The 19,422-nt window shown below is 47.2% G+C and overlaps 2 protein-coding genes and 1 non-coding gene across 3 annotated transcripts in view; 2 read left to right on the top strand and 1 right to left on the bottom strand.

Annotated features, from left to right (window-relative positions):
• The first annotated feature begins 2,155 nt into the window (after positions 1-2,155).
• LOC130602558 (Z30 small nucleolar RNA) lies at positions 2,156-2,253 on the top strand. The gene has a single exon (XR_008972931.1). It is a non-coding gene; the product is annotated as a Z30 small nucleolar RNA (small nucleolar RNA).
• Positions 2,254-3,207: 954 nt separating this feature from the next.
• On the bottom strand, positions 3,208-8,177 carry PEX12 (peroxisomal biogenesis factor 12). Its single transcript, XM_057415493.1, has 3 exons — positions 8,033-8,177; positions 6,721-7,265; positions 3,208-6,015 (listed from the first exon to the last, which is right to left on the bottom strand). The coding sequence occupies exons 1-3, from the start codon at positions 8,156-8,158 to the stop codon at positions 5,622-5,624; spliced, it is 1,065 nt and encodes a 354-aa protein (XP_057271476.1). The 5' UTR covers positions 8,159-8,177; the 3' UTR covers positions 3,208-5,621.
• Positions 8,178-8,256: 79 nt separating this feature from the next.
• The window catches only part of AP2B1 (adaptor related protein complex 2 subunit beta 1), a 76,954-nt gene continuing 65,788 nt past the window's right edge, over positions 8,257-19,422 (top strand). Inside the window, exons 1-5 of the mRNA XM_057415500.1 lie at positions 8,257-8,413; positions 12,140-12,197; positions 14,635-14,740; positions 16,750-16,885; positions 17,738-17,983. Coding sequence (XP_057271483.1) covers positions 12,161-12,197; positions 14,635-14,740; positions 16,750-16,885; positions 17,738-17,983 — 525 coding nt within the window. The 5' untranslated portion in view covers positions 8,257-8,413; positions 12,140-12,160. The remainder of the gene's footprint in view (positions 8,414-12,139; positions 12,198-14,634; positions 14,741-16,749; positions 16,886-17,737; positions 17,984-19,422) is intronic.

Genomic DNA, 19,422 nt, shown 5'->3' with positions numbered 1-19,422 from the left:
GCTGTTCAGCCTGGAGAAGAGAAGCTGAGGGAGACCTCAGAGCAGCCTTCCAGTATCTGAAGGGGGGCTACAGGGATGCTGGGGAGGGACTCTTCATTAGGGACTGTAATGATAGCACAAGGGGTAATGGGTTCAAACTTAAACAGGGGTAGTCTGGATCTAAGGAGGAAATTCTTTCCTGTTAGGGTGGTGAGGCACTGGAATGGGTTGCCCAGGGAGGTTGTGAATGCTCCATCCCTGGCGGTGTTCAAGTACAGGCTGGACAGAGCCTTGGGTGACATGGTTTAGTGCGAGGTGTTGGGGGGGGGGGGGGGATGGAACTGGATGATCTTAAGGTCCTTTCCAACCCTGACTATTCTATGATTCTATGACTGAGAGCAGGGAAGGGCTTGGGCTTCACCGCAAAGCCTTGAGAAGCCTCTCACAGCAGTGGAGGAGAATTGGTTTGAGGGAGGAGATGAGAGAGAATGAAACTGCAGGGAAAAGAGCAAGCAGGAGAGGAAGGAAATGGAAACAGGCTCTGTTTGTGGGCAGGATTACAGCTTCATGGACCATATAATAATGCTTTTTAGCTTTTCATTCCGTACTGTGTAAAAGAGTCCCCTTCCCGACCCCCTTGGCAGGAGACAGTCTTAATCCTCCCCTCCTTGCTTAGCCCCTTGTCTTCCTTTGCCTCTCTTCAGACTGCATTCTGGTGTCCTGGCCTTTATTCCTTACATCTGGCCTTAAATACACATTTTATTCGAACTTGCACATTAAACCACGAAGTTTTGCCTTCCAAAGCACCTCAGTGATTGGAATATTTTTATTTACCTATTTCTATTTCTCCCTCATGGTTTATTTCTTCCCTCCTCTCAGCCGGTTTCGCGCTGCCCCTCTGTGGTGGAGCCGCCTCTACACAATATGCCGCCGGGAGAGCCGGGCTCTCGGGACTGGGCGGTGCTGGAGGCGGTCACTTACCATCGTCGCTTCGGCTCCGCAACCGGCGTCGCTGAGGAAACGCAACACAACGTTAACGGGAAAGGGAAACGCCGCTGGCTTCGCCTCGGCGTGTCTGGGTCTGCAGGAGCGGTGTGAGGGGGACAGGGTGGAGAGGGGCTGGGGGTAAGGGGGGATCAGGGTAGGGTGGGTGAGGGCTCGGGGTGCGGGCCGGAGGTGCGCAAGGGGCTGGGAGGGGGAGACCCGACTGAGGCGAGGGATCTGTGGCTGAACGGGCGTGGAGGTGAGCGGGATGGGGGGGGGGGGGTGATGCAGGGGCCGACTGGGAAAGAGGGTGGGGGTAAAGAAACGGGGGACTGAAGAGCTGCAAGGGTCTGGGGAGAGAGTGCAAGGAAGGAGGTGGGGAATGGGTGGTTAGATCGAAACAGACACCTCTGGACCCTCGGAGAGCCGCTGGATTCGGCAGCGTTTGTAGGTACGATGGGATATTTCCCCTTGGCTTTGCCTGGGACTGGCCGTCCTGACCACGGAATCCTAGCTCGTGACCTGTCTTCCCGAGCTCCAGTTCCGTTCCATCAGCATGTCACCTTCCTCCCTTGCTAAATGTGCATTCTCCCCTTGTTACCTATACCAGGAGGTCGTGATAAGGAGATAAACCACACCGTTAATTAATGGATGAGCTTAAAACTTTATCTGCAGCCTGCCTGCAGATCAGCTAGAGCTTTAATGAATGCTTATTTGGAGTTTCGTGTGCCTTGTGGGGTGGCTTTGCGTATAAATGTCAGGAGGAAAGAGAGGAAGGCTGCTGGTTTAGCTCGTGGTGTTTGGGAAAGGGAAATGGAGGAGTTTTGCCAGTGTTACTCCACCAACATGGATTTATCATGCACAGGAGCTCCTCATGGAGAGACTACATCCATCCTGATGGTGCAAAGTACCACCTCCATCCAGCTGTGTGAAGATAGAAATAGCAGCTTGGGGCTCAGTTTCTTATAACAGCCATGCCTGTCTCATCTCCCAAGGGTTGCTGTTAACTTACTGCAAACTCCATCCTGTAGAAAGCTGTGTGATCCTGAAAAGAATTAACCCAAATTAATCTGTGTTTGGGTGTGGGGAGATGTGTGTGTGTGTGTGTGGTTTTCCTTCAGGGAAAAAAACTTTTCTGTTTAGTTTCTGAGTTGGGAGCAAGCTTCTTATGGAATGGAAATACACTTGCCTGAAGCAATGATGAGCGAAGTATAGTCTGAACTGGTATTGCTGAGACTGTGTGTCTTTGCTCTGACCAGGGCATGATCATGTAATCTTCTCTCTGAGCTTATTTAGGCTGAGCTCATCTGGAGTAAATAGCTTTGCTGCTTGAAACTTTTCCATGTGTCCTAAAAAAAACTGGGGGGGGGGGAACACAACAAACCAACCCCTAAAAATCTTCACATGTAAAGTATTAAGAATTTGTAGCCATTTATTTTATTGGCAGAAAACAAAAACCTTGATTTGACAAGTGAGTGGTGCAAACACTCGTTTGGGTTTGTGCATCCTGCTGCAATGATGGGTTTAGAACTGAGCTTGCAGCAAGGGAAGTTTCTTGTTTTGTCTGTGTGCAGTATGGCACATGAAACCCCAGATGCTCTGCCACTGCATCTTCTCTGTTTGTAAATGCAGTGCATTTTACTCTGTAAAATGGAGTTCGAGCTGTCTGTCCTGTAGGCACCTCATTAGCAGTTGGTTCAGCTGTACCCTCATACAGTGATTGCTAGGAGGAATGGTTTTGGAAGAGAGTTGTGGTGTTGGGCCTGGCTCTGGTGCTCTGCTCTGGAGGAAGTGACAGGGGAAAGGCTGGGCTAATCAAGGAAGTACAGGAAGAGATCTGGAGCTATTCCCTAATCAAGTTTTTAATCTCTTCCAGGTCTTGATGATAGCTCTACATTAATTTCTCTTTTCCTGTGAAGAAGGAAGCTTCTACAGGGAGTGTATACTGAGGAGTATAATTATGGTGGGTTTCTCATAACAGAAGCAATGTGGTTTCTGTAAGGAAGTGAGGAAAGCAACTCAGTTGCTTATGCACTCACTTTCTAAGTGTCTGGATGAGTTGTGAATGTGGCTTAGCTTCATTAAACGCTTTTTAAAAGACTTTAGTCAAGTTCTGACAGTAACATATTGAGCAGCTCCAGTGCTGCTGTTAATGTTGATGTAATTGTATTAAGCCATAGAACTTAGAACAAAGCATCCTGAATGTATACGTATGTGCCTGTATAGAAGTCACAAATCAGTATGTAAGTCTGTAGGATGGTTTAATAAAGTTGATATTCCCTAAAAAACATCTTGTCTATCTCTAGGCCATCATGGCTTTAATAACACTATTACATTTAAAAGCACATAAAAGGGAATGTTTGTATAATCCAAACTGGTTTATAGCTTTGTTTTAGAGCAATAAACCTGATAAAAGGGTATGTATTTGGCTCCTAAGAACAGGAGGGTTAGAAGAAGCAGTCAAATCCAAGTTGGTATTCTGCAGGAACTTATAAAATCTGCCAGGTAACTGCTGAGCCTGTCACTGGTGTGAGCTTAATGCTTGTTAGTCAGCTAAGCATTAAAAAACAATTTAATATTCAAGAGAGTAATTACAGCTGTTCAGAACTGTGGGGCTTAGATGTGGGTGGTTCTGTGCAGGTCTCAGAGGTGCTGTGGAGTTGGTCTGGCAAGGACAGGGTGTTGTGTGGTGTGAGGCGGAGTGGAAGCAGCCAGGGCCTGGCAGGGAGGCATCCACTCTGGGGAGAGGGAAAGAGATTAACCCTGGAAGAAGGAGGTGTACAAGGGGCAGTGTGTGCACGGAGGCAGCTTGGGTTGTGCTTAATTTGGAAAGTATAGGCAGGATAAAAGGACATTAAACCTATCCTAAAACTGAATCATCAGTCAAATCCTTCATCCCTTATGTAAATGAGTGGCTGCAGTCAGTCTCTAGGACGCTCAGGCCCATGTCTGCCTGATCAGATAGGTACTTTTAAGACCACACAGCACATGCATGGAGTGGTTTAGATGCTGTTTTTTCACAGAGATGATGATTTCTCTGTATGAAGCAAGTGATGTGAATTAACAACCAGCTCAAAGCCAGCTACATTAAAAGTGATCTGAAGTCTCAGAAAATCTTGGTCCTTTCTGTGATTTCTTTTCCAGCAAGATGCACATGCTCTTCCTGGCTTTTTAAAGGGAGAGGAGTCTTTAAGGATCCATTAACTACTAAAGGAAAAATGAGAGAGTTTTTATTCCATAGTGGCACAGGTGGAAGGGTCTGGAAGTTGTATAGAGCTAGTAAGACAAGTGACAAATCTCATTTGTTACAGCAGGTGTTTTCCAGAGCATCTTTAGGATACAACTTGCTGTCTTTTTCCATGTTATTCAATAACCTTGCTATCTTGCTTATAGGTGAGGCAGGATATTGGAGATTTTCATCTTCTGAAGCAAAGCTAAAGTGCAGAGGGAAATGAGCTGACCCGGTTCAGTGGATTAAATGTTAGAAATTACCACTTAATCTGGAAAAATCTTGTACATTGTGAGCAAACTTTCCTCTTCATGTTCTGCAAGGGATGTCCTGGTGGTGTCTAAGAGCTGACTGCTGCTCCCTAGAGCCCAGTCAGGAAAACACCTTCCCTCACAAACCCAGGTGTCTCAGGGGCCAGCCATAACATTCTCTCCTCTGTTCAGCAAAAAGATGCTTTGCTATGATGTGAATGTGCTACATGGCTGGGACTGGAGTAATTGCCATGCAGTAATTAAACATGGACATTAAAGATTCTCAGCCTATAAAATACGCCTATCCATTATCATTGTCTGCAAAGATGAAAGCTGCTTCAGTCCAGTCTCCCTTGTGTAAACAGAGCTCCTGTTTTTCCAATAACCAGAAAAGAATTAAGGTTAGGTTCTCAATCGAGAGATTTTTTTCTTTATAAAAGCAGATAATAACCGATGCAAAGACTTATTTAACAAAAAAGCCAACTCCCATCATTGCTGCTTTGCTCTGGTTCACCATTTTTCTCCCTTGTGCACACATGTAATGTCTCTCTTATCTCCTTGTTTGCACACATCAACTTCTCTTCCTTTAAAAAGGCAAACCCTTCAGTTAGAGCTGTCAGGGGAATTAGGGCGTTGATGTTCTCAATTCAGAGGCGAGTAGCCTGAAAAATCAGGGGGACCCTGAAGAACAGCATGATGGAGCAGAGGTTTGAGCCTGCCTCTAACTGTGACAAGCACTAGTGCCAGAGCTTGCCCTGGCAGTGCTGAGAAGCTGCTGTGGGAGCAGTAAGTCCCCTGGAGAAGTTTCCCTACCTCTTTAATTTGCTGGCTCATGCCCTTGAGTGGGGAATTTGCCAGTGATGGTATTTGATCTACAGTCTTATCCAGATCAATGTTTTTTCCCTTTCGGTTGGTCTTTGAAGGTGCTTCTGTGCTGGCTGACAGACCAGGGCTGTCCAGTCCCTCTGAGGCTGTCACAGGATGTTTGAACAGTTAATAAAGGGGAGAGCCTTACCAGAATTCACAAGGGCAGCAAAACTGATGTATCACCAAGTGCAAAGCAGCTTTAGAGCTCACTGATGAGCTGTAGTGGTACAAAGCCTTCTATGGGACACAAGGAGGGGAGAATTCAGGCTCAGTGCTACCCAGCTGCAAGGTGCAGGGATGAATCTCTCCTTTCAGCTCTCAGGAGAGTACAGTTTGACAAGATGCTGCAGCTCTGTGGTATAGCCTGTGATGGGGCAGCGCTGATGAGCCTTCACGTACCCGTACGCACAGCGGTAGCAGAAGACAAAGCCAGATGTGGATAGGGCTGTGGCGTTGACGCGAGTTTTGTGGCACAGGGGACACACAGTCTTCAGTTTGGGTAGGAGAGTGGAGCTGGGGTCGAGGTGCACAGGGGGTGGAGGAGTTGGGAGCGCGGTCAGAGATTTGATGGTCTCCTGGTTTTCTGAGGAGTACCACCAGTCCAGGAACTGGAGGAAGAACACGCTGATAGACAGCCCGGTGGACAGGGAGAAGGCGATGGTGCCCAGGGCTTTCCTCACTGCTGACTGCACCTGGGTTTTAATGCTGTAGCAGAGAGAAGGTATTAATATATTATTATATATAAATGTATTATAATAAATGTATAATAATATTATTATAAATCATATATAAATGTATTAAGGTATTATATAAGGAAAAACTTACCACTACATATATAAACCACAGCAGAAGGGACTGCTTTACACAACTTCTTAACACTAAGTTGGTCAATGTATCCCATGTTTATAGTAAGGCATCTGCTAGGATGTTTCTCTTAGTATTTTAAGAAAGCTTCAAGTCCTGTTTTATCCAGAAATCTAAATTGGAAGAGTTTGGATTGAGCGGGCCTGGATCACAGAGCTTTTCAGCCATGGATCATCATTTTACAGGACGTTAAGTGTGGTCATGGCTAGCTGCTGCTCAGAGGAATCAAAGAGCTAAGTTTTAGTCCTCTTAGCAATATAATTGCAGTCTGGTTCCCTCGTTAGAAAAGTGCAGGTGAAGACTGAACACGATAAAGACTGAAGTGCCAAAAAAGACCCCCATTTTATGACCACAAGATCTTGTGAAGCTCATCCCCACTACTTGATTCCTCATTCAAACTGACAACACACCCTTTTGGAGCACATTTTGCCAGAGGTAAACTTCATCTTGAAGAATTTCTGGAGAAGTTTTCAGTTGCAGCATCACCTCTACGTTAACACACCCACAGAACCCCCTCGAGAGCAGCTAAGCCATGTTCTGACATACCTGGGTGCCGGATGTGAGGTGGTTCCCCCCAGTTTCTTCTCCAGGGCTAGGATATCCTCCGCAGTCAGTCTGACCAGGCGAACGCCAGCCAGGCGCAGCATGGGTGAATGATGCTGAGCCTTCCCCAGGATATAGCACAGTTGCTGGATGAGAAACCAGCCCTCCCAGGTCATGTTTACAAAGGGGTAGGCAGCTAGAAAGGCTCTGTAGAAGCGCTTCCATGATGATGAAGGAGGGTGGATGGAGTACTCATCCTCTTCCCTCAGGGTGGACACCAGTTTCTCCAGCTTTCCTTTCAGGTAAGGAACAAGAACCAGCAAGAGAAGAGACTTCCAGTGCTGCCTCTTTGGCAGGCCAGCAGTGGCCAAGGGTTGCCGTCTGCAGTCTCCTATGGGAATCCTCTTTAAGCTGTAGAAGTTTTCAGAAAAGGAAGCACTGCACGTAGCCAGGTAGTGCTGCTGGAGCAGCACGTCCAGAAGGACATAGATCTCATCAAACCAGTGCCAGAGGAAGCCGTATCGGCCAGGATTGGACTCAGCAAGCACCTGTTGAAAGGGATACAAAAGAGGAGGGCATAAAACATAGTGTGCTGAATAACAGGAACTAGCATAGAATAGTCTGGGCTGGAAGGTGTTGACGCGGGAGTCATGGACAACGCAGAGACGATCAATGTGATCAAGCGATTGCCGTTTATTGAGCATCAGACATGATCTTTTATACACAAATCCACACACTGATTATACGCTGATTGGTTAACATGCCTTGCCAACAAGCTTCTGATTGGGCTTTACACAAAGTTGCTTAATACAAGTTACAACAGCTACTTATGTTTAGCACTAACCTCAACATCCATACACTGCAGTTTTACATCCTGTTTTTTGTTCTTAACATCGCTAATGTTGCAATTTCATCACTAACGTTGCAATTTCATTTCCTCCACTGCTATCTCTGGCTAACCTTCCCTCTGGCCCAGCATTTTTCCGCTTATAGAGAAGCTCTACTTACACTAACTGAAGCTCTGCTTATGCTGAGAAGCCCGACTCCCGCTGAGTCCATACAACAGGAAGGGACCTTCACAGGTCATGCCTATGGCTCATAACACCATCTGGGTGGGTCAAAACTGTTGTAGTCGTTCATGAGTGTGGTAAATGCAGGTGATGAAGGGCTCAGCAACGCTGTGCAGTGTCCCCAGGGCCCCTCTGCAGCAGCTTCCTCACACAGCAGCCACCCTCAGGCACCGCTCACCCAGGCCTACGGTGATGAGGGACGGACGGCCTCCGCTCCCCCTCCTCACCCCAGGCCTCGCACCTACCTTCACCAGGTGCTGCAGGGCGGGTTTCACGGCGCCCATCAGGCTGTCCTGGGCCACCGCCTCGAAGATGGAGGGCCGGTCATACCCGGCCGAGGCGGCCGTGAGGTGAGCGCCGAGCTCCGCCATGACACCCGCTGCGCTGCGCTCCGCCCCGCCGCCAGGGGGAGCCCCCGCGCGGCCCCAGCTTAGGCTCCGCGGAGCACCTCCTCCCGGAAGTGCGGCGCTCTGTCGCCTCCCGCGCGCCTCTATGGTGGCAGGGCGCGGCCGCTCTAGGCGGAGGCGGGTTTATTCTCGCTCCTCGCGAGTCCTCCCGGCCCCTCCGCTCCGCTTCCGGTTCCGCCGCCGCCGCCGCCCCCACAGCGGTGTGTCCGTCCCACCGCCGTGAGTGGGGCTGGGACGTGGGGGGGGGGCAGTGGTGAGGTACTGGGGGTGCGCTGGGAGAGGGGGCTGGGAGGCGGTGGGGGCACTGGTGAGGCCTTGGTGGGACACTGAGGGGGCATTGGGCGCTGGAAGGGGGGGGACTGGGAGGCGGTGAGGCCTTGGTGGGGTGACTGGGATAGGGTGGGAGGGGCACTGGGGGGACTGGGCAGGAGGGTGCTGGGGGTGAGGGGTGGGTGCTGGCCATGGGGGACGCTGGGTGGGGGGGTGGGAATGAGGTAAGTGAGGTGCTGGGATACAGGAGGGGCTGGGCAGGCACCGTGCCGGAGGCTGAGATCGGTGGGGGATGCTCCTGCAACCTGGGGGATGCTGGTGAGGGGGAAGGCTGGTGGGCGGGGGGTTGAGGGGTACGGGGGGTGTCCGAGGAGGGAGGAGGTGATAGGAAGCACAAGGCATTGGAGAATGGGGTGAGGATGGAAACAATCACCTGCCCCTAGCACATGCTGTTAGGGTTGTGAGTTCAGAAGCTGAGGCGCTGTTTTCCCCTTGACATCCATGTTCTGTTCAGTCTCCTGATGCTCTGGGGGCCCTGAGCCATGCTTGGGTTATTGTGTGGCTACTCAGTCAAAATGGGCGCAGATAAGAAGGTGTGGCACCAGCTGGAGTGTTAACCAGGGATCACTTTAGAGGTTTAGGGGTGCAACACTGCGTCACTTCAGTGCTGAAGAGTTTGGATCAATACTGAGGCCTTAAAGCTGCTGCCTTCCTCTTTATAGTGATGTGAAATCAGTGGTGGGAGCTGCTCAGGCTGTTGGAGTCATGCCTGGGGCAAAGCAGGTGTTGGTCAGACACAGGGTCCATTTTGCTGTGTGGTTTTGGGCTGAGGAAGCTTTATCTTTCAGGCTATGGTGGTTCCTTATTCTTTTAATTTAATCATATTTTTGGTTCAGTCTCTGTTTAAATGTCAAGGCAATGCTTATAGGATTAAACATTGCCAGAGCTTCTGGAGAAGTTCCTCTCTTCCTGTTTGCAGGGGTTGGAACAGGAGCCTTTTGCTGTCAGCTAAAACACCTCTTACCTGTTCCCACCTTGGACACAGAGCAATAGTGAGGGCACAATCGGATGTGGATTTTCTCCTAAAAATACAAGGATGATCATGATGTTGTCAGAATTTATCTTTATCTCTCTTCAGTTTAGATTAGTGTGCAAGGAGCTGGCATCTTCCTGAGTTATTTAAAACATTGCTGTTTGTATATTTGGGCTGGTTTGGGTTTGGCCTTCATCTGGGACTTGCTGTAAACCGAGCTGGGTTTGCTTAGTGGATGAGATTATACCCAGTGTTGTCACTGAACAATGTGCAAAGCAAGCTCTGACATCATGAAGCAGCAATCTGAGTGCTCATGAGAAGAAGAGCTCTCTCCAGTGTTCCACTTGGAATATGGTAGTTTGCTAATTGACCTGTCAGATCTCATTTACAGCTATCAAAACAGGGTGTAAAGACATGCACTGTGCTTAGCCTTGGCTGAGTGTGCCTAGGATTCTTCATCTGAAGTTAGAAGAACAGCAAAATGTCCTGGTTTTGGGTTTAAAGATCATCTCTGAAATTCCGGAAGGTTTCTTCCTCCTCTGTGTAGCTTTATGCAACTGGGATGGATGATGTGTATGATGGTCTGTTGGGGTTTTTGCTCCTCAGTTTTCTCTCGTATCTGCTGCTCTGGCCACTGTTAAAACCAGTATCAGGGTAGCTCAGTTGAGAGGTATGACCCGGGTTGATAAATCCACATACAGTGCAAACAACAGCAAGGTTACTTTCAGTGCCTTTTGCATAGCACTATACCAAACACTCTTGTAGAGGAAAGTATTTTAGGTCATCTTTTAAGCTGGGCTCAAGTCTGAAAGACTCTGTCAGCAGTAGCTTTGCAGCTGAACATGGGGTCTGGTCTTAGTCATAAACCAAGACCCACAACAGCTTCGGCTTTCAGGATGCTGTGATATTTTAGCTGGAAAGATTGCAGTGCTATAGTTTCTGTGGCTTTCCCAACCCAGCCTCTGTTTTGGAAGGAGGGCAAACCTCTCCTGCAGGAGGAATGTGCTTCCAGACCTGTCCCCAGGCATAGTTTTGCTCTCCAGCTTGGCAGGAGCAGAAAGGAAGATGAAAATCAAACCCAGTCATGCTGCCTCATTGGGATGAGGTGGTAACCACACAGGCACAGGGCAGGCTGGAGCTCTGGGGAGCTGGATGAAGCAACAGGTTGCTTCTCATCTGGCTGCTTGGCAGTGGGACAAGATGACGACAGCTCTGCATGGCTATAGAGCACATTGAAGGTGGTAGAAACAGTGGCATTCCCCCTCAGCTGCTGCTGCTGCTGGGAATTGAACTGCTGAGGAATTGAACTGGTCAAGGGGGATAAGGGTGGAAAAGAATGGCAGTGGTGTTGGGGTTGGTTAAAGGATGAGGAAGGAAAGTGTTAAGAAACAGCAAGCTGGTTGTGCTGCTGCTGGGCAGTGTCTTGGAGTTCAAAGCTGTGCTTGTCCTTCTGTGCTGAGCCAGCAAGAGCTGCAAGGTTTAGAGGCAGTACAGGCGGTGTTTAGGGAACAGATGACTTGCTGCTTTGCTGATAACGTTTAAGGTCATGGAAGTATGTACAAGAGAAGAGGAATTGGGGAAAAAAGAAAAAGGAGGGAAGAGGTGGGAAAACCCTTTTCTTTGGATAGTTTTAGAGTCATAGATTCTTAGTACTGATGCACTGTTCCACCAAAAGCACTAAAACTGCCCGCTCCTTTGCTTGTTTTTCAGTTCAGCTGAAAATTGAGTCATGTTTGCCATGGAGCTGGCAATTGTAAGGATAAAATGATGGCTATCCACGTACATTTGGGCAATCCCTGTATTCTAAAGTATTAATAATTCAGTTCTCTGGGACAAGGAAAGTGCTGGTGAGACCATTCTCGTGGCTCTTAAGCACTTGCTGGCCCAGCACCGTTTGTCAGTCCTGTCCACAAACCTGAAGTGCAGCACTGAAATAATCAGCCTGTGTGTGTGTCAGAGGTGGGATGTCAGCTCTTGGCAGAGAAAGATTTCAATTTCAGGCTTCGGAGAACAGAAAAGTAATGGCTTTTCATTGCAAACAACCACTTTGCATCTCTCGGGAGCCAAAGGAGGGAAAGAAATGAAAGGGCCTCGGGGTGGGTGTTGCAAGTGGGGTTAATTGTTCCTTCCATCAAGATGCAACACAGGGAAGTATCGTTAGGGGGAGTTGACAGTTTCCTTTGTCTGCATCATGGACTTCTGGCTTCCAGTCGAGATATTAAATGTGCAGTGCTTTTTATGGCAAACGAAATGGTGAACCCGCGGGAAAGGCAGCTGCAGAACATGTCAGGATTTGCTGATTATAAGGAGTTAAAAGCCCCTTTTCCCCTTCTGAGACTGAGAGTTTGAAAAGCTGGGCTGAGCATCCCTGCTTTCCCAGCCTGCTCACCTCAGGCTGTGGTGTTTTCACTGACATTGTTCATCTGAGCCCTTTAAATCCCTGGGTTTGCCAAGTAACAGCAGCTGCAGGTGCAGAATGAAGATTGTGAAACTTGTGCCTGTGGATATAAAGCGTTTGCTGCTTCCCCTTATGTTACACACTCACCAGCCATCCTTCCTCTGAGTTCCTGCCTTGCAAACTGGGTGTTGTCAGCTCCCAGCGCTGTCTGACTGCTTCTTCCTGTATTTATTCTTCTCCCCAGGTGCTGTAAGGAACTGGAACCATGACGGACTCCAAATACTTCACGACCAATAAAAAAGGTTAGTGTTAAGCTGCTGTGGTGGATTGGAGGTGGTGGGTGGCTATTTATACCCAGCTTTTTTAACTGCATGCGGAAGAACTTGTGCTGTTCTGTTAGCTCTGTCCCTGTTTCTCATCTTAATCATCTAGGGAGGAACTTTGCAAGTAGGTCACATGGTGACAGAAGACAAAACTGATGTATATATGGTTTTGTGATGCACAAAATGACCCCAGTTGCTGCTTTATCAAGGATCGGAGAGCAAAACATTGGGATTTGAGTGCAGATCTGGTTAAAGTTTTAGTTATGGGCTTACAGGTTCAAGACTGAGGGCGATTTCTCTGTTGGGCATCACAGGATTAAGTTGATGACATTCAGTATATAAGGTATAAGTGTATACCTCTACATTGAGCTGTTGCAGATAATGGGATTTCCTATGACTGTTTCCTCCAAAGCTGCAGTGCTCTGACTTCCCCTTGGCTTTACCGTAGGCATGGCGGTCTCCTCACTTCAGGACAATTGCCCTTAAGAAAGGGTAGCCTGTAAGGGATCTTTGAGCATGTTTTTACCCATCCACCTATTCCAGAGCATGGCTTGTTCTGCTGAATCTGTCCCAGGCAGATTTTTTCTTCTAACCTGTTCCTAAACAGAACACTGTTGCTGAATGCAGTTTAAACCTGATGTAAACCATATGAAGACAGACTGAGAAAGTTGGGGCTGCTCAGCCTGGAGAAGAGAAGGATGCGTGGAGACCTCATAGCAGCCTTCCAGTATCTGAAGGGGGGCTGTAGGGATGCTGGGGAGGGACTCTTCATTAGGGACTGTAGTGACAGGACAAGGGGCAATGGGTTAAAACTTAAACAGGGGAAGCTTAGATTGGATGTAAGGAAGAAATTCTTTACTGTTAGGGTGGTGAGGTGCTGGGATGGGCTAGCCAGGGAGGTTGTGAATGCTCCACCTCTGACAGTGTTCAAGGCCAGGTTGGACAAAGCTTTGGGTAAGATGGTTTAGTGTGAGGTGTCCCTGCCCATGGCAGGGGGATTGGAACTTAAGGATCTTAAGGTCCTTTCCAGCCCTGGCTATTCTGTGATTCTATGTTGCTCATCCTTCTCCAGCAGATGTGGAAAATGGTTCACATTAAGCCCTCCTTTTGAGAACAGCTCAGTGTTTCTGGTGAATGCTTGCCAGTGAAAAAAAATACAGTGCTGATCAATTTATATTTTGTTAAGTTTCAGAATGAGCTCATAAATGAAGCAAATGCAGTTCACATCTTTCTAAGGAACAATCTGATCTGTAAGTTGGGTCCTAAAGGTGGGGTTTTCTGCCATGGCTGTAAGAAGCCAGTCTGCACTCTCTGAGCTTTAGTGGCACACTGCTGCTGGCTCAGCTCTGCCTGGGACATGATCTCAGTGTGAGTAATGCAAGTATCTCTGGCAGGCAGGAGGTATGATGAGTGCTCACTGCACTGTGTTCTCCAGAACAGTAATTCCTCTTCTTTCTTGAGGTACCTGTTAGTCCTTTTTTTGCCAGGCTCTTTAGTAATCAGTGCAGCTGATGTGACAAAGTGCCATTGGTGTGTAGAAATGGAAGGTTAGGGGCTTGAATGCGTTTTGTCAGAGAGATTTTGGTATTTGTAATGTGTCTTCAGCCTGTGGCTTCCAGTGAGGAGTACTGCTCACCATCCTTCTTGAGGAAAGCTGTGAGACAGAAGCATTAGCTTTCTCTCATCACTTTATCTAGAACAGGCCTCATAAGCAGAGTTTTGCATACAAGCTTGCTTTGCTGCTTTCATGATCCAGCCTGAACTGACATTCCACGCACTAGCATCTGGAAGAATTAGTGTCGTGGAAAAGGCAGCTTTGGCAACCTCAGAATCCAGGCAAGCTGTGTTACACCATTTTGTTAGTAGTAGCTCTCTCTTTCTAGCTTGGAAGGGATTTATTCCACTGGAGTAAATTTGTGCGTCCCTGTTTCTGCTGCTGTGTATCACAGCATTTGGGCTATACCACAGCCTGCAGTTTTCTCTTTACATTCACTGGAAGCAGGTGATGATGAGCCAAAGTTGGAAGTCTGGGCAAAATTCCTAGCTTAGTTAGTTAGCTCTTGCAGGCACGAATCTGGTGTCTCCAAATATCTTTCCATCCCAGTTATATAATAGTTGCCTCTGAGAAACAGACGCTGCAGTGATGTGATTTAATGTTCTGGAAGTGGGAGAGCTGCAACATGCAGCGTGGTTCTTGTTAACTGCTTTTTCCTTAGCAAGGTGTTAGCCCATATCATTATCTTGAGTGTTGCAGCTTTGCTTCTCATTGAAGCATGTTCTCCATAAGGTCTGGCAGATGCTGTGCTGGTTTTATGGGAACAAGAGGCTGGGAAAGTAAAAAGTCACTCTTGATTTATCCATAAACCAAGACCTTTTTCAGCTCCCCAAAGGCTCGGTCTGTTTTGTCTTCTGCCAGGGGAGATTTTTGAACTGAAGGCTGAACTCAATAATGAGAAGAAAGAGAAGAGGAAAGAAGCTGTGAAGAAGGTTATTGCAGCCATGACCGTGGGGAAGGATGTCAGGTAAACCCAACTTTTCTTTCACTTGTAGCAGTTCTGGTTGTCCTGGGACTTGATTGGGTGTAGCAACACATCTCTATGGGGCAGCTCTGAGTGTGTGATCTCAGTGGGGCTGGGTAGTGAGGCTGGCTGTGTCCTTGCCTGTGCTGTGCTTGAGCCATAGCTTCCTTAAGCTCCCTCCTCTTAACTGAGAGCAAAAGAAACAGCTGTTTTCAGTGCTGGTTTAGCTAGGTGCCAGTAGCTCTTTTTATTTAAAAACTCATCCAGAATTCATCCGTTTTGTGCATCGCATTAAATGATATTTTCTCACTTGTAGCTTGTGTTTTAGTGTTAGAAAGGCAATTCCAAGTGTTTTTCTTAGCCTTACTTGTCATAGCATCAATTTAAGCTACATTCAACATAAGTGATTTTAAAACTGACCCTTTACCTCATGTCAGCTCAAGGACACGGGCATTTACCTTCTGCAACACTGTCCCCAAGACTTTATCTGTCTTTGAGACAACCAGAAAAACTTGCTTCAGTGAATGCTTCTCCCTTCCAGCTTCTCCTGTTACTGGAGTCTACCACAAAGTCGCAGTAGTCCTGGATTCATGGAATTGTGCTCTGTTGCCACGGAAATAATATGAGGTTGCAAATTTAGCATCATGACTTCATTGTAGAATGAAGGGGCAGATAAACTGCAGGAAAGATAAAGTAATGTTTTTTGGCCAGCAGCACTTGCCCTTCACCTTTAGCTCTCTCCAGTGTACCCGAGAGCTGAGTTTTGCATGCGGCTCAGCTTGGCAGCGTTGAAGCTCCTGATCTCTGTAGCGTTTAGCAGGCTGAGATTTACAGGTTCTTTGCAAGTGTTCTGCATTACCACAATGTTTTTAAGCATTTCTTTTCCTAGTGGGTTTGTTACCAGGCCTGGCATGGCAGGGTGTTGTTGTTGGGTGAGCTCCCCAGTTAAAACACCTTTGGGAAATTGCATTAGTTTTCACTTGTTCCAGAACTGACCCATGTTAAAGGCCTAGAAGAGATTAAATGATTATTATAAAAGCCATTGCAAACTGGTTTGGGAGGAAGTTGACCTCTCATTACACAGCAGGATACTTAAAACGGAACTCCAGTTTTCCCAGCTTCCTTGGTACTGTTGCTATCTATCCCCTTTGCATACCATACAATCTCACTGCTTGTCTTAATTTTGGGTGGGAGTGTTGATCTGCTTGAGGGCAGGAAGGCTCTTCAGAGGGACCCAGGCAGGCTGGATTGATGGGTTGTGGTGAATCTGTACGAGGTTCACCAAGGCTTAGTGCTGCACTTCAGTCACAACAGCCCCTTGTACCACTGCAGACTTGGGGAAGAGGGGCTGGGAAGCTGCCTGGTAGAAATGTCCTTGGGGTTTTGGTCAACAGACAGCTGAGGGTAAGCCAGGACTGTGCCCATGTGGCCAGGAAGGCAAAGAGCGTCCTGGCTTGTGTAAGCACCAGTGTGACCAGCAGGACTGGGGCAGTGATCATTTCCCCTGTACTGTGCATTGGTAAGGCTGCACCTCGAATCCTGTGTTCAGTTTTGAGCCCTTCATTCCAAGAGAAACACTGAGGTGCTGGAGCAGGTCCAGAGAAGGTAATGAAGCTGGTGGAGGGTCTAGAGTACAATGTGAGGTGCAGCTGAGGGAGCTGGGGGTGTTTAGCCTGAAGAAAAGAAGGTTTGTGGGAGACCTTAAGGTGAGTCTCTTCTCCCAAGAAACAAGCCATGGGAAAAGAGGAAATGGCCTTAAGTTGTGCCAGGGGACGTTTCGATCGGATATTAGGAAAAGTATCTTCACCAAAAGAGTTGTCAGGCATTGGAACAGGCTGCTCAGGGGGTGATAGAGTCACCATCCCTGCAGGTGTTTAACACACGTATGGCTGTGGCACTTAAGGACATGATTTAGTGGTGGTGTTTGCAGTGCTGGGTTAATGGTTGGACTTGATGGTCTCTTCCAGCCTAAGTTATTCTGATTCTATGCTTGCTTTCCCTTGTGTGTGCAGCTCACTCTTTCCTGATGTTGTGAACTGCATGCAGACTGACAACCTGGAGTTAAAGAAGCTGGTCTACCTTTACCTGATGAACTATGCCAAAAGTCAGCCAGATATGGCCATCATGGCTGTCAACAGCTTTGTGAAGGTAAAGTGTTGACACTAGTCTGCACTAGCTGAGCACTTCACATGCAGTTCACAGTTCAAGGTGTTGAATGCACTGGTAAGATATGTCACTTTGCTTGCATGCTTTGAAAGTGAAGGTGTGTTTTCAGCTGTAGGGAATGTAGAGAGTGGAAGGTAAATGCACCTTGTGCTTTTGTAGGTCATTCTGCAGCCATCCTTTTCTAGGCTGTTTTGGAGGAGCGTTGCTCAGAGATGTAGGTGGGTTGGATGTATGGAAAATTGTGTAGTCTTGAAATATGAAGTATTACATTCCCTTCTGCTTTTTCTTTTCCTCATCAGAAAAGCACCTCTAGGCTAGCCTTTGTGTACTGCTTCATATTTTGCAAACTTAAGGGATGCTTATGTCTAGAACTGATGGCCTGTGAGAAATAGCCCTTAATTACTGTTGCATTATGTTTAGTTGATTAATTTTCCCATAATCTTCTCTTGCTCCTTTAAACCAGTAAGGCTGGAAACCAGTGTATTACTTTGAAAGTTGCCTGTGGCTAGCTTTTGGGTGGTGAGAGCTAGCTCTCTAGCTTAGCTGTAGCTGCTAGATCATATTGAAAGCAGTTTTGCCTGAGAGAACCAAGGAACACAGAGATCACAAATTTACAAGCTAACATACCTGAAACCATCTTGAGGTAGTGTAGAATGTTTCTGTGAATCTGCAAGCTCCACCTTTTATCCCTGATCTGAAATAATTGCCTTGTTTTAGCATGTAATCGGAGAGAATGCCTTTTGGTTTATATAGGAACAGCCTGATTCTGGCCGCAGGGAAGGTATCAGTGGCTAGTGCTGCAGATTTGCTTACTGTATTTCTGTCGTGTTACAGGACTGTGAAGACCCAAACCCTCTGATCCGTGCCCTGGCCGTCCGTACAATGGGATGCATCAGGGTGGACAAGATCACAGAGTACTTGTGTGAGCCTCTTCGCAAGTGTCTGAAGGATGAAGACCCTTATGTACGGAAGACTGCAGCTGTCTGTGTGGCGAAGCTGCATGACATCAATGCCCAGATGGTGGAGGACCAAGGATTTCTGGATTCCCTGCGTGACCTGATTGCAGACTCCAATCCCATGGTAATGTACATGTTCTCCCGGTGCATTACTTGAGTTCACAATGGGCAGATAATAAGAAATGTGAAGCTTTTTTTTCGTTGCAACCAATGCACCATGATGTATGTGTTGGTTAGTGACCACTTGTTGCCTCAAAAACCAGGAAATGCCTTCTCTTCTTTGATCTCTTTGGGCTTTTGCCTGAATGCTGCAGTGACTGTTTAACTTCCTGGTCAGATAGTCAGAAGAGCAAGAAATACTTCATGCTGCTACCTTGGTGACAGCTCATAGTGATTGCTTTCCTGCAGGCTTTGTCTCTTCTTGGAGTAAGATTCGATGGATTAATTCATTCACTAATGCAGATAAATCCAGTGGCCTGTAATGAGTGGAGAAAAATCAATGCTCATGTGTTTAATAAAGTTGAATGAGTCATGAGAGGTGGAGATCAAGACCAGGAATTTCACAGGAGTAAATTACCTACTAAATCAGTACTTCGTTGTGGTTGAGGAAGGGTCCATTTCCGTGCCAGGCATCTTCCACTATTGTTTTGTAACTATAAGGTGGTGGCCAATGTATTAAAGTGCATTACTGCATAATCCTTTCATTCATTATGTTTTTCCTGTGATCTGCTGGAAGCCAGTGAGCATACTGATACTGCTATGAGTCCTAGCAGCGACTAAAACTTCTGCAGCTCAGTTTAACTCAGTTTAGGCATGTGACTGCTTTTTTAGCTCCTTTAGAGCACAGATCTAAAGGAGCTAAAAGACTGCTTAAAGACATCATTTCACACTATTGGGCCGGTCTGACCGCTCTTTGTGGTGTATGAATCAAACCACAGAAAACAAATTGCCATCCTGTTATAGCTGTCTTTGGGCAGGTTTGGATACATCAAGTGCAGGGGGTAAGGTGCCATCCCCTTTAGTAGGAGAAAGAAGGCTGCTGACTGCTTTTCTTGCAGCTTTCTAGAGACAGGAAAACTCAAGGTGTCTGACTTCACAGGCACAAGTCTGTGAGCACTGGTAGCTATCAGAAGATACAGGTGCCTGTTGCCTCTGATATCCAGCTCTTTTCCTGTTCTTTTTGAATGCCTGCCTGATGTTTTTCTGTGCCAGGTTTCTGCATGAATATTGATGACTACTTGAAGATGCTCTCTGTGGCTAGGCAATTTAAAGGCTAATAGAGGAACACCTGCTTTTTTAATTCAGTGTTGAGGATCTCCTTGCAGCCTCTGAAAGCACTTGATGGGACTGAAAGCTGTTTCAGTTGTGCTTAAATGCTGGCCCCTGACATTCACTGGCTCTCAGGCAGCAGTGGTGTGTGCTCTGGACAGGGATATAACCAACTCTTCTCCTAGCCTTGGTTCCAGCTGTTTAATTTTCTTCTGCTGATTACAGCCTCATGGAGATGAGCGGAGGAGCTCAGGCTGAAAAGATGTGGTTCTTAAGGGAAATTAATATGGTTTT

The sequence above is a fragment of the Pezoporus wallicus genome, unplaced genomic scaffold (genome assembly GCF_028554395.1).
Source record: "Pezoporus wallicus isolate ANWC-B61680 ecotype Strahan unplaced genomic scaffold, APGP_CSIRO_Pwel_v1 contig_7856, whole genome shotgun sequence".
Lineage (NCBI taxonomy): Eukaryota > Metazoa > Chordata > Aves > Psittaciformes > Psittacidae > Pezoporus > Pezoporus wallicus.
Note: the sequence above shows the minus strand (reverse complement) of the source record. Positions and strands in the feature narration are given on the sequence as shown.